Source organism: Contarinia nasturtii, unplaced genomic scaffold (genome assembly GCF_009176525.2).
Source record: "Contarinia nasturtii isolate CC-2019 unplaced genomic scaffold, AAFC_CNas_1.1 Cnas_scaffold_2806, whole genome shotgun sequence".
NCBI lineage: Eukaryota > Metazoa > Arthropoda > Insecta > Diptera > Cecidomyiidae > Contarinia > Contarinia nasturtii.
This window is the reverse complement of record NW_022200123.1, coordinates 1,170,926-1,185,667: the sequence shown is the minus strand read 5'-3', so window position 1 is coordinate 1,185,667 and position 14,742 is coordinate 1,170,926. Positions and strand designations below refer to the sequence as shown.

The following is a 14,742-nucleotide window of genomic DNA, read 5'->3' as shown; positions in this document are numbered from 1 at the left end:
TGTCGTCTAGCAGAGCACTGTAGCGTACATCAAAATCCCAAGGTATTAATTTTCGAAATTGAGCCAAGAGCCATTTCGATTTCGATGAACCACGGCCTCAAATATTCTCAATGTATAATGATTAAAATACGATGAGCTAAAATATCGGCAACGGCCAATACACGATTTGAACGCGTCGTGCACATGAAATGTCGTGGTTGTACCTTGACGCGATTCGATCCATATGCTGATTTATCTAGCAACAACCGAATGAGAGTTATTCTGCGTTGCATACAATACAATTGATGCTTCGTTTTAGATTCGATCCAAGAGGTTGCTCATTCCAAATTCAAAAACATACATTGCGACGAGAAAAAAAAAGGAATCGCTCAAATTGAAACTATGTGTGTGTGTGTGCATTGCTTGAGACGAGAACGAGAAAAATTACGTTCAATGTGCACACACATTTTACACATGACGAACGATTCCTTTTTTTGTCTTCATTTTTTTCAACTTAATTCAATACGATTATGTAACATTGCATTCGTTAGCGACGTTGTATTTTTAATGCGTTTGCATTTTGCGAATGTTCTCATTGGAAAATGCGTTTTATTGTACCATGTTGTTACGAAAGCCAACATCAGAAAATTCACATCCGAATGCGAAAACGATTTTTATTGATAGTTATCGCTAACAAAAACAAATAAAATAAACGACTTTGCGGAGCGGTAAGCCAAAACATTTTTTTTTTGCATTTGGATAATAATCTCAATTTGAAAATGCGTCATCCAGAGAGAGAGAGAGAGAGATTGAGAGAAAAAGATAGAGAAGAGGCCAATCCTCCCTCTGATATATTGCATGCAATTTCGTTCTTAGCACTTTGTATCATTTTATTCTTTTCAACAATTGTCTGTCAATACGATTGACTCATGGTCGGGTTGATGAACATTGTTGGCATGGGTGTGCAATTGCGTACAATGTACGATTCGTTCAAACGACCTTGAATTACAATACACAATGATATGCTCGACAATGATCATTCCTGTGAACCAATCAAATGCATTCGCATAAACCATTATGATTCAGATCCTATTAGCAACAATCTCTTTTTACTGTTCGTTTTTGTTTTTGCCTTCTGCGGTCGTTGTTATTGTTGCGTTATGCAGAGCATCTATTCTGCATGATTAGAATTTATATGCCATAAAAGTGATTTTATTGCATTACAAAACGAAATGAAAATGTTTTGCAATGTTGTGAATATGTGTGTGTGTTTGTCCAATGGAATTTCACGATGTAAAATAGAATCGAAATAGCGTTTTCACGCATTGCAATCAAACCGATATAGATATATATATATTCTAAGAGATTTTATGCCAATTAATAAATTGCTAATGGCATATTAAAAATAAAAAATAATAAAAATACAAGCGTCCAACAATACCATAAATCAAACGATAAAAAACAATAGAAAAATTTCATTTTCAATTTTAAGGCTGATTTGAGCTGAGAGACCGCACTGCAATAATTTATCTCTTGTTTTACCGCTGGCCACGGTAACGGAAATGCACGTTATAAATTCTCTCATTTTGTCGATTTACCGACATTAGATCATTTTGCAAAGTGCCCAACAGGCACATAAACCTGACGAACACGACGAAACCCAATGAAGGGATAGAGAGAGAGTGAGAGAGCGAAGAAGATAGATTGTTAAATATAAGCGGCAACACGCTGTTAGACAATCATTGAGTGTCGAACAATTTGATGTTAAACGGTCAAAAGTAGTAATTTCATCGACACAAGTCGTACAAAGCACGGCTAATGAATGATGGGCATAGCACTAAACAGTGTATTAGCCAAATACACACAGTCATATAATTAGTTTCGCCTGCTTATAGCACACACACAGCATATAGCACTCAATTTTTTTCCTACTTAGTTGTTCATGTTGCTAAACATGCTGTCATTAAAAAAAGAAACAACATCAAACTTAAGAATTGGCTGGTACTTTTTTCGGCTTCACGTTCTTCATTTGAAATTGAATTAAATAGCGTGTGTTGAACAAGTGTATAATTCTATTATACGCTGATTCAGCATATAAATGATATGTTATCGGGGCACTTTTTTCTTCTTCTTCTTTTTATTTTCTCAACTCATTAAATGGTTGATTTGTTTTAGCTCGAACAAGAGCCACCGAAGTACATCGTTGCGTGTTTTTTTTTACTACCCGTGCAAGAATTTGCATTAATTTTTTTTAAACGAATCTTTATGATTTGTTCAACTCTATTTCTTCTTAACTCATTAGATAAAATCTCCATCATCAACTGGAGAAAATTTTTTATCACCTATTTTTTTATACAACAAAATATTTTAATTATTAGAAAATTAAACGTATTATCAGGGTTTAATTTGCATATGAAATGAAAGTGTCAAGAAACCACCGCGTCAAAAGGCACTAATTTTGTCACGTTATATGTCAATAGTGGCTAATTATCGAGAGAAGCACAAAACAGTAAAATTCCACAACCAATTCACTAAAACGAATTCGCAGTGACAATATTTTTTTCCTGCTTCTCTCCGCCGGTTTTTTTTCGTTCAATGTTTCGTTTGTTAATTTCGTGATTGCGATTCGTTCTGGTGATTTTAAACCGAAACTTAAATATATTGCTTTGAGATTAATATACCTTTATTCTTGAGACAATTTCGCGCCAGAGAGGTAGAACAGGAGAGAGAGCGAAATTATTTGCGATGTTATGTGAAACGCGATGCGTTCGTTATCTATCTCATTGTCGCTTTGTGATTCTCATCATTATCGAAAAAAAAATGTACCGTTTTAATGTTTCAATCCCGTCTGCTATGGGAATTTATCGAAATAAACTGTACTATGTTTTGGATCACGTTTTCTTTTTTCAACTGGATTAAAGACTCCATGAACTCTCGACGAATGTGTGAACCGGCCCGGCCATATATCGAACTAGTTCATGAAAGCGACCAAGAAAAATAAATTACAGACCAACAAGATCAATGTATTTGGTATTTTGCATACAAAACAATTTCCATTCTCATTCATTATAAATTGATGCTGACGCTCTTTTAATGTTTAAATAAACCTTTTGATTTTTCAAAAAAAAAAATCCGATTGAAGAACGCGCAGAATTGACATCAACAACAAGAACAACAGCATACTCAAAAAAGCCATCAACAAAAAATTGGCCATTGCTAAACGAATTATGTATCGAAAAATGCCAAAAATATGCACCGGAAAAATGTAACGAGATAAAACAGCGCATTGTACTGGCATTAATTCGTAAATGATTTGGCTGCTTCACATTTTTTACTGCGTTCATATTGCGGGTCAGTTTTTTTTAAATATTTTTTTTTTTTCATCTTCTTTTCATGTGTGCAGACGTGCAGTGTGTGTGATTGAAGCCAATGCGCAGAATAAACTCTTCGTCTTTTTTTTCAAAATGTGTTTTATGTTGCAACGGTTGCCGAATTTTTCGAATGATTTTGGACGTACCGATTCAGTCAATCGATGATGTGAATGACTGTGGTTTTTGTGCCGCTTGTGTACGATGCACGTCTACTCGTGGCGTGTCCGGAGTATGTAGGTTCACATAAATTCAAGTTCATAACATTTTTCAAGTGCATGGTTTGCATATTCGCATTTTTATATGTACGAATGGTATGGGGACATGGTGGTGTGAGTCATTTTTATGCAGGCAAAAAAAGTGCACACGAACCGTGAACTCTGACGATAGAGACGGGCTCGATTTCAACCAGATAGTAGAGAGGAGTAAAAAAAAGAACATTACTTGTTGGTGCTTTTTTTCTATATTTCTCTTCATTTTCACAGACCGACATCATTCGCGCATAAAACATGCGGCATTTTGTGGATAAATAACGTGAAACAACATTTCATATCGCATCGAGAATAGACAACCAACGTAAATGGCCATCGTAATAACGTCATAATAATCGTATCAAATTTACAATGTGAATAAAGTGAACGGAAGAAAGGAACAAGAATTGAAATCGAACGGTGTTTTTTGGTGAGAGAGATGCCCACAGTCACTGAACACAAAAACACATAAAATGGAAATCAATAATTTATAAATGACGCGAAAATTGTGAACCGCATAGACGACCGCGGTCGACCGGAGAAGAGAACAAAAATAAATATATAACGTGCCATTTAATGCACACTCTACACTCTACACCTCAAATAAATCAATTTTTTTGCTTTCTTCGGTGCGTTCAGCTGTTTCGGACCATTAATTTTAAATACAATTCTGTCGACAACTAAAAGTGAATTTGATTACAGGAGGTAGGAAAGATGATCAAAAGAAGGAAAAAGAACAAGTGAAATTTTATAAGCACAAAAAAATATGATATTAAAATTGTTACCTTAAGAATTTAATTTCCATTATAATTTTTTTTCTGTTTTCAACTTCAATCAAAAACTGCAAGTTAAGAAAAAAAGAAGAGGTTTTATTTAAATGTGCGAATCTCACAGTCCCGGTTTTTTTTTGTTCGGTTTAAAATTTAATTCGTGAAAAAATGGAAAATATTTTAAAAATCTCAAGAGAAAAAAGAATTTGGAAATACACTGGATTGCTTTTTTCACTAAATTCACTTTAAAAATTTGAAATGAACACGTTCGAGCACAAGCCGCATATTGAATGGAAAAAGCCAAAAAAAAATTACTTAAAATTATTTTTGTAATTTCGAACCTTGATATAATAAAAACGAAGCGATTCGAATGAATGAAACAAAAAAACGTTACTCCAAATGAAGATCACGTAGAAAATTTGTTGAAAAGTATTGTGTTTGCAAAAAAACGCATCCACTTACTTTGATGTGAAAGAATCAACTGAGCTCTGGTTCGATTGCGATTGCTGTATTATACCCATTCATCGGCAACAGCAACAGCAGCACCATCAAGAACTCTCTCGGTGTAACAGAAAAGCCGACCGAAGAGCGACAACAACAGTAATCTCAGTACACCGTTTGTGCCGTCATCGTGTTCGTCTCAACCGCAGCGCACCATCCATTCGGTACGATGGCTTACCATAGCGTTTGTTGTGTTTATTTATTATTCTTTCATTTTTCATTTTTGTTTCGGTTCTTTTATTTCTGTCTTTCTCTTTTTTTTCTTCTCTCTCTCTATCTCTTTCATCTTTTCATTTCAATCTTTCTCCCATGGACTTTTGTTGTTCATATACTTTGAATGCAGCGAGAAAAACAAACCAATTCTTGTTTCGATTTTTTTTTATCATAATTTCATTTCGGAATTCAGTTGAAAATGCTCGGTTTGTGTACAAACTAAAAGAGTGTACAACATACATTTTGTACTCATTGTTAACGAAAACTAATGAAACCGTCACGAATTCACAAAGTATACACGGATATACGAAAGAGATCGTATGCATTTTTCGTTGACCAAGGAGATTCGATCAAATTAACCACTAAGCATAGTTTCACGTGCTTGCGATTTGTATGGCTTTGAAGCCAGCAAATGTAGGAGAGAAAAAGACTGAATTCGTCGATTTCAGATGAAAATCGGTGTGTATTTGTGTGACTGCAACAATTTAAGATTTGTTTGAATGGTTGGGTAAGCAAACAAAAACCACTGAAATTGGTTTATGCACGGAACTTGCATGTTTTTCCAATATTTGTAGGCTGTTGTTGATTTACAAATTTTCGATAACATACGTTGCCTCATCGAGCCATGTCGATGATGCCCATGTACCATGTAACGAAAGTGCACAATGTACAAAGCATTCATTCATCATAAACGTGATGCATTGATAAAAGTGTTAGACATTGTCATTAATTAACATTATCCATTCCAAAAACAAATGACCGTACACATATTTTGTATGCACATTGATTTTCCATTCCATTGATTTCGATTTGATGGATCGTCGCTGTTGCGATTCTCTCCCCCCTCTCCCCATCTCTCTATGTTTCTTTGCAAAATTTTACGGATCAATCAATGGATGTGTGTGCGTGTGTGTGCAATTTGCCACCGTCCGATATGTAATTATTCAAGAGTGTCTCGTAAATTGTGTTGTATAAATATTGCCACTGGGCTATAAAATTGCAAGATAGTGTCGCAAATGATGTGTATTACAAGCAGAGAATAATGAGTGTTGGTCTGTGGTTGTATCCGTACACGATTCACAATTGATAACTCCTATTCGGCGAAATATCGGAAATTCTAAAGATCTGCATCCACATCAACTATGCACCCCACCAGCTGCCTATTGATGTTGCTGTCGTTTTCTTCCTTCAAATGATTCATTAACTTTCTTTTGTATTAGTCATAAACTTTCTAGCATTAGCTTAAGCACCGTCTCAAATTGAACTAGGCAAAACGTTGTTAGTTGTTTGCAAACAAAAAAGCGCGCGCACACACATACAAATGGTTTTATGTGCGCTCATGCTGGCTGCTATAATACTTCGCTTGATTTATATCGCGAATGGTGCGACCATCATCACTTACAGCTAATCATGTGGCTCGGCAGAGATTTATCGGCATTTTTCACGATTTTAGAGTCCGCAAAAGAGATGCGAAAGATTGCATATTGCTAATAGAATTGCGATCATCATCAATGTCAAGAATGTTTAAATTGCATACTATATCAACATTAAATGTGTTTGCTTACGAATTGTAAATATTTGTTGGCCGCGAACTAGCTGCACTTTTGCAAAAGGGTCAGGAGCAAATAATAAATATTGAGTGGCTCGATTTTGTGTGAAATGTGAGCGTGTGAGAGATATAGAGAAGGCAATGGAAAATGTATATATTTAACCAGTGATCACCGCTCGACTATAACGCCCATGCGAGATCGATAACGGTGAATAAATATCATTATTTATGTTTAAGTTGAGATTAGTAAGCCCGATCAAACGACTTCGAGTACAATGCATGCAAAAAATAGTTTAAATTCATTAGATTGATATTATGCAACCGTTTTGCAATGCAATTCAACACGCACATTTCAATTACTCCGTATTGGCCGTATCATGGTAATATCACACAACGAACGCAATATACTCGAATCGGTTTGTTTTCATCACATTTTCGTGCATTAAAGATTGAAAATAAAATACAAATCCTTCGTGTTGTGTGTGACTGCAGCGGCCGACCATTAAATACCTATTTGTCAGAATTCTTTGCAACAAAGATTATATGTATTCGTTTACCCCACAATTTCTGTGCGAAGAAAAAAAGACGATCATGCACAATTGTTTGTATTCAGCTGATTTGGCTGAGTATCTATGGCATGCGAGATATCAATTGTGCGTTTGTACAAAATAAACATAGTTTTATTATTATTGCTATTTTCTTAGCGATATTTTGGTATTTTATTGAATGTACGGTGCTATCCATTTCGTTACGGTGCACTTCAAGCATTTGATGTTATTGCATTTTGATATGTTTGTGTGATGCGCATCAGGACACGAACGCCATAAAAAAAGTTATGTAAATTGCGCGCTGCAGAGAATCATGAACAGACATACAACCAGGTTTACTTTTATGCTTTTCGTACATTTTGTTTTTATTTCGCTCTTTTTTCGGGCACTTTAATTCTTTCGCTACTTTTTCCATCTTTTTTTTCTATTCCAATCGTTATAATTGGCAGTTCATTAAATGTGCGCTTATTTTAAAACAAATAAATCGCATTACAAATCATAAACCAGTGCAATTCTTTGCATCGCAGATTTTTATGATGTTTTCGTTCTAAATGAAAGCAAGGATATCATAAATTTTGTTAAAACTTTGTTACTATTCTTATTCTCCTGAAGAAAAAAAAGAACAACAAAAAATATGCGCTATTAATTTCATTACCAGCATGGTTCAGCTCAATGAAACCGTTGATGATCGTGGAATTTAGTCATAATTGTCGTGCGAAATCATCACCAGTTTACGTCACATAAATTCACCGACATGATAAATGAAGTGCTTTGAACGAATTACATGACAAACAGAAGTGGTTTAGATAAATGCGCACGCTGAAAAAAAAAACATACACAAAAACACGACGAAGAGCAACAGAATGTGCTAAAAACAGACAACAACTTCTTAGAATCTCAGGTATTCTCATCGTCGTTTAACGTATCAACGTTAGAACAATAAGAATGGAATTAAACTTTTTAATTAAATGTGGCAAATGAATGTTATGAACTCCATTTTAATGGCAAAAACACACAAAACCCCAAACGAACAACAAAAAAAAACATACAGAAAACTCAATGCCATATTTTATTTTTATTTTTCATCCATGTCTTTTACTTTTATTTCCGTAGAAGAACAAGTGAAACGCGCTGCAAGATACGATTCTTATTTTCTTTTAGCACATTTCAAAGTGAAATTGAAATAACAGCGAAATAGCAATCAACATTAAAATGCCAAATATGCTATGAGTGTCTGACGCTGGATTTTATGTGTTTTGGTCTGTAGTATTTTTTTTTCTCTCGCGCTGCAGTTTTCTGGGCGTTGCGTGCTGTGCCGTGTTACTATTATATATGAGGAAAAGAGAGAGAGAGAGAGAGAGAGAGAGAGAGAGAAGGAGAAAGACGTTGGCCCATTCCCATGCAAAATGCGATTAAATTACTATGATTTTCTTTTGAATTCGAATGTGCGATTCATTGACCACCACCAGCAAGTACATAAACCATATTTGAAGCACATAATGAATGGCTTTTTAAAAAGAAACATGTGAATGATGTGCTTTTGGTGCAAGACAGTCTAGATCTCTAAGACAATAAAATAAACACCCAGCGCATAATTAAATTTGATTAATTTTATGCTGATTTCCAAGTAATTGGGTATCAAATGATGCTGTGCACACATATATGTATGTGAGAGAAAGAGCGAGTCACAGTGGCTGCAGGTGAATGTGCGTCTGGGCTTTTTTTTCTCCCAACTTTCGTGAAAGGATTGAGGCGTGTCATAGAAGCTGCCAAATTGTAAATCCTCTTGGTTCGTTAATTTTCATTAGAATGGTTTTTCTAAGAAGTCATGCGTTACGGTATAAAATGTGCGAGCAATGGGTAGCTATTTTGAAGTGCACATAAGTACTTTGTGCTGTTCCTTGTTGAATTAATTGAAACACAAATTAAAGCGTGTCATCGTAATAAGTGCCTGTTTGATTGTATCAAATGTTTTATAGTCGATTTTCTTAATTTCGACAAAATTCGCTCAACTTTGTTTGCCGCACATAAAACAATCAATGCAATGCCCTGTGAGTTTGATTTGATCGTTCGACAAAAAATCATTTCGGTAACCGATTACTCTTTGCTCATAGACGTAATCTTTCATGTTGTACGCGAAATGGTAATGATTTTGTGAGAAATTCTGTTATCATTTTTCACAAGTTCATGAAAACAATCACCCGTAGCAAAGTGAAGATGATGACGGTTTCCAGCATACAAACTTACACACACACAGCGACGTCGACTGAACAATTAAAACTCATAATTATTATCATTTTCTGTTTTGTTTATGTGTAATTTTCACTACAATAGATTCATTAGAGAATGGTATAATTAAACTAAAAGCCACGGCTGCAACGAAATCAACGACGGAAAAAGCAAATGGATAAGAAAATAAAAACAAGAGAGAAAATGATGATGAAAGAGTGAATTAAACATAAAATAAATGTAAAGAAATAGAAATGCTTACAATTTCTTCTGATTTGAGCACTTCGGTTAAAATGGATTAGAGGTTTTTTTTGTTGTTGTTTCATTTTCAACTCGACACAAAAGTACATACACACACACACACACACCAATACACGTATTATATGCGCATTTGCTGTAACATGGTGCAAACAGTAAAGAACCGGCACTAGGAAACATGATAATTAAAACGGTTTCAAGCGAAATGCCGGAAAGTGCCGAGCCATGAGAGAGTGCAGAAAACAAACAAACATTGATTCGAAGATTGAAATTGTTTGAATGAAAGGCTGTTTTGGAGTTTAAAATTTTCTTGAGCTGAAGACACATTGAAGCCATCGAAATCATAATGCAGAAACTGTAAAGATAATAATGATAATATATATCAGTTCGAAGGCGGCGACAGTGGCGGAGAGCGTGGAGACGAAACCAAACCAATATCGGTAACATTTGCAAATGTCCCGTTAGCGAACGCAAACGAGAGATTTAAATGTTGGGTTAAAGTTTATTCACTATTGTCGGTCGACCGGACGTGTGAATTTTCGTTCGCGGTAAGAACATTCTTTGAAAGTCCATCGGCCATCATCGACCAAGTTCACATCGTCAACAAAAATATTGTAAAGCCACCGGCAAATACAGTATTTGTATGTATGTGTGTAGGGTGATGCTTACATCCGCTTGTTTTGACCAAATACAATTGTTAATGAAAGCAAAAAAAACATTGCATGGAGCGAATAAGAGATGAAGAAAAAAAAACAGTTGAAGTTCCCCTTTTGTTTGGTTTCGCTGAATGTATTCTCTCTATTCATTCTATTTATTTTAGTTCTTTGGCTCGCCCATCGCGAGACATGACGCTCTTCATCATTATTCAAAACGATCATCCATTGTCTTTGATCGCGACCATTTCAACAATAATTCACTTTTTTTTTAATAGAAAAAATATGGTGTTTAAGCATTTTAAGACTGGTGATCGCGTTTTAATGTTTACATATTCTCATTCTCCCGTTGTAAAGTAATTTTTTTCTCACTAGAGCATATCGATATGCAGGGAAGCAAACATTCAGTGACTTTCAGTCAAAGCACAGAAAAGTAGCAAAAGATATGAAAGAAAAAACAACAACAAGTTAGCAATTTACCAATGATTCTGTTCAGTTCAACGACATTAATGAAGTTATTAAAGTATTTTGATGCTCCGACGAGTGAGAAACATCGAATTGGTTAACCAAGAAATCTCATTTATTTGTTCGTGGACGATTGTTATATGGTAGCCGATCATGCAAATCGACTTTTTTATGCGATGCAAATTCAATTATTTTGTGCACCGCTTATTATGAACATCACCATGAAATTATGGTAACTTCACTCGAATGCAGTTGAAAAAAGTCGTTATGCCCATTTTCAGCTTTTATTTTTGGTGATGCGTACGGTGTGCACTCATAAAAATAGCAATAATAAACTGATGCGCTAAAAAAGTGGTCACGATTTCATGGCATTTGCATACAAAAGCAATTAATTTTCACCTAATTGAGTGTGTTGTGTGATGCGGTGTGAAAAAAGTTGCCGAATTCCACTTGCAATCATTACTCAAAAGATTAGCCGGTCAAGTTGGATGGGTAAAAAAAGGCGGCAGTCCCAAATACAAAAATATGTGCACATAATGGGTTTCCGCGTAATTCTATATCTCTCAACACCACAAGTATAATTTGTATTTCTGCATCGCGCAGATAATTTATAAAATAAATTCAAATGATACGATGATATGTGCGCCGAAGAAGCGACGAGTGAACGGATGGTACATGCTATCGAATGCTTGTGTGCGCACCAAAGCCATTCTCGTTAGAATGAAAAACTTTTTAAATTGGTTACAAAAGCGTTAACAAATCGATCCGAATCAATTGCAGAGCGTGTTTTGATGATGCGCGGGCCGCCTGCGTTTCAAAAACAAATGGCCAACGAGCGGCTCATTTCAGCTGATTTATGTGTTTATTCCAAGTCACAACAGCATATATAATTTGAAGTGCGCGTTTGATTTTTATTTCTGCATTTCATTTCCATTCGTTAGTTTGTTGCGATTTTCTGTCCACATAATCATCAGTTTGTTCTCTTCGTTTGCAAAGAATCACGAATGCCACATCCGAATTGTTGAATGCAATTGTACACAATTAATGGGTGCGTAGATTCTTTGCGCTTTGTCAATTTTATTTGCCACAAAAAGAACGTTCTCTTTGCATTGGGGCGTAAATTGTCGACGAGTGAGAATGCACATCATTTTGGACAATTACTAATTTATCCGTTTATTTATTGCGTGTTTGTGATCGTCTTTAAATTGTTTGCCAACATTATTACCATTGTCGATGATGTTTGTTTCTATTCTAATTCAATTGAGCACATTGGACAAAAGTACCGTTTCATCATTAAAAATAGTTAAAGAATGAACAACGCACGCACACAAAGAGACCAAGACAGAGCGACAGAGAGATCCTACACGAATTGATGCCTACGGAACATGAACAAAAGCTAATGAAATTCGCTGCCGTTAAGTGAATAAATCGATTTCAGTGGAAAAAGCATTTTGTCGTGAATGGCTTCTTGTTTATCAGCACATATGTGTGTTTGTTACTTGTTTTTACGGCATTTTATCATGACAAATTATGCGCGAGAGAAAGATGCGCCATGTATATACAACTGCAATGTTCACTGACTTGATTTATCTCATTTTAAAGCGATTTGAAAAAAAAAAAATTCAGCGGTATTTTCAATATAATTTTCAATCGACCTTTCACTGTGGCTTCAATTTATCACCAACTGAATGTGCATGTGTGCTTTATTGCACTTCATCGCATACCATTCTAATCACTTTTTCGCATTTCAATTGATTTAATTTTTTCTCAACGAGATTGGATGCAAACCGATGATGAGCACAAGATAAATATGAAAAAAATTGAATGCAACAAAATTACTTTTCTCGCTCTGAACGAATGACAATGCGATTATTTTGTGTGGATTTATGTTACCAGATCTGTGTGCAACATCATAATTAGCCAAACTGCGTACTGTTATTGATATATATATAACAAAATCGTCTGATTGTGAATTCAGAAAATTAAAAAGCGTAACCATTTTTCGTATTGCATCTGATCTGATGATGCAAAATGTATATTCAAGGGTAAAATGGTTGCAAATTAAAAATGCAATCGATATGAAATGTACATAAAATAATGATGAAATGCATGCCTCCGGCCATATTCCATTGAGTCTGAAATCGAAAGTATTTTGCTTTTTGTTGATCGTTCGCTGATCGTTCCCGCTGGCGTTGCTTGCCAATTTAATTCTATGAAACCGTCTACGCCCGCATTGAGATTTGTGTGTTTACGTTTTCGTACCTTGCGTTGCTATCATCATAACTAACTAAAAATAGTTCAAGTAAAATTGAGCCGTTTTTTTTGCACAAACGTAGCGATGCACGCAAACCGACATATTTTATTATATATCGGTTCGCATTGACGGCTCAATCACAAACAAATTGATCTCTTGCATTGTGCAGAAAAAAAAAACATAATTAAGAATCGATTTGTATCGGTCCAAAATGCAATTTTCCCACATGTTCGAAGCGAAGCGATTCGAAGAGCACGAAAAAAATTTATGTTAAAAACAAAATCATCTATCTAGATAAATGATCCTTGGAAATGAAACGAAAAAAAACCAGTAGCAACAAGTAGCCGTTACCCATATATATATATCAAATAAACTACGGAACGAACCATATACACTCAACTTCAAAATTAATCTCACGTTTCGCGTTTATTTGTACGTTGATTTAGTGAAGGCACTGTTTCTGTCCCAGAAACTCTGTGAACTTACAAAGAGAGAGAGAGAGAGAAAATTGTAATGAGAAATCGATTATAGATTCTTGCATTTCTGATTGGATATATATGCGCGCCGGATCCATAAGAAAACTTCAGCCAACGACCAAAAGCAATACAGGCCAACCGCACTTTAAACAAATGATATGAACCAGCCAACATACACAATGTGCTCATATTTCTTCTTCTTTGACTGTTGCTGGTGCAGAAAGAAAGAAGAGATAAGTAACGCCTCTGTTCTACTCTCTGGAATTTGGAATTGATGTAGTTGAAAATTTCTCTTCGAAAAGCAAAACCCGATGAAAAATAATAAGAAGAAGAAGTTATGGTATTCAGAACAAAAATTTACATGGAATCGTACATGGCTCGACACATAATGACAACGAAAACAACGACGATGAATGCGAAGCGAAAAAAAAAGAAATTTCCATTCGCAAATGCACAAATCTACGTCTGATTTCTTAGTGCGACTCATTTGTTTTGTTCTCCCTTCTCGTTCATTGTGCATTTTATGGTTTTTTAGTGACGTTTCAAGACACTATTCTCACACTGATCACAAAATAACTTAAATTGTTTGAAATGAGATCATGATTTCGTATAGATTAGTACGCACACTTGAATCAGGAGCATATATGGTGGCACTGCAACTGAATTGTTGTGTCGAATTTATGATGGTTGTATCTCTTTTTGTGTGTGTGTGTGTGTTCTTCTTTTCTTTTTCATTACTGAAACCGTCGTTCAAATGACGCAATGAACGTACATACATTGTAATTTTCTAACGGTGTCCATTTCAAAGGCGCTACGTCGACATCGCGTTCGCACAAACAATTTACAAAGTAAAGAGTCAATTTTGTTTGAACTAAATAAGAATCGATTGAATTTAAAAACAAGTCAAGAGAGGAGGTTTACCTAATGATATTTATTCAGGCAACTAGGACAAGTTTATCCATCAAATGGCATATCGATGCACAAATGTCAAATGAAAAATTGTAACGGTTTCAATGTTGATATTTGAAATTCTGTCAGAGTCCAATCCGTTTTCTAACAAGCCTATATATTTCGCATCCAAATCAACACCATGTGACATCTCAGCTGTGTGTGTTCTTTAAACAAACATGAAAAATGAATTTAATACCATTGACATTGGTCAATTCCATTGACACCTCGGCTCGATGACTAGCCCATTGGTTTAAGCAGTCGAATGTATCATCGCCGT

At 35.3% G+C, this 14,742-nt stretch overlaps 1 protein-coding gene across 1 annotated transcript in view; it reads right to left on the bottom strand.

Moving 5' to 3' along the window:
- LOC116349228 overlaps positions 1 to 4,840 on the bottom strand; it is a 25,705-nt gene extending 20,865 nt beyond the window's left edge. Inside the window, exons 1-2 of the mRNA XM_031780567.1 lie at positions 4,710 to 4,840; positions 4,384 to 4,439 (exon numbers count right to left, since the gene is read on the bottom strand). Of these exons, the coding sequence (XP_031636427.1) occupies positions 4,384 to 4,403 (20 nt within the window). The 5' untranslated portion in view covers positions 4,404 to 4,439; positions 4,710 to 4,840. The remainder of the gene's footprint in view (positions 1 to 4,383; positions 4,440 to 4,709) is intronic.
- Positions 4,841 to 14,742: the final 9,902 nt, after the last annotated feature.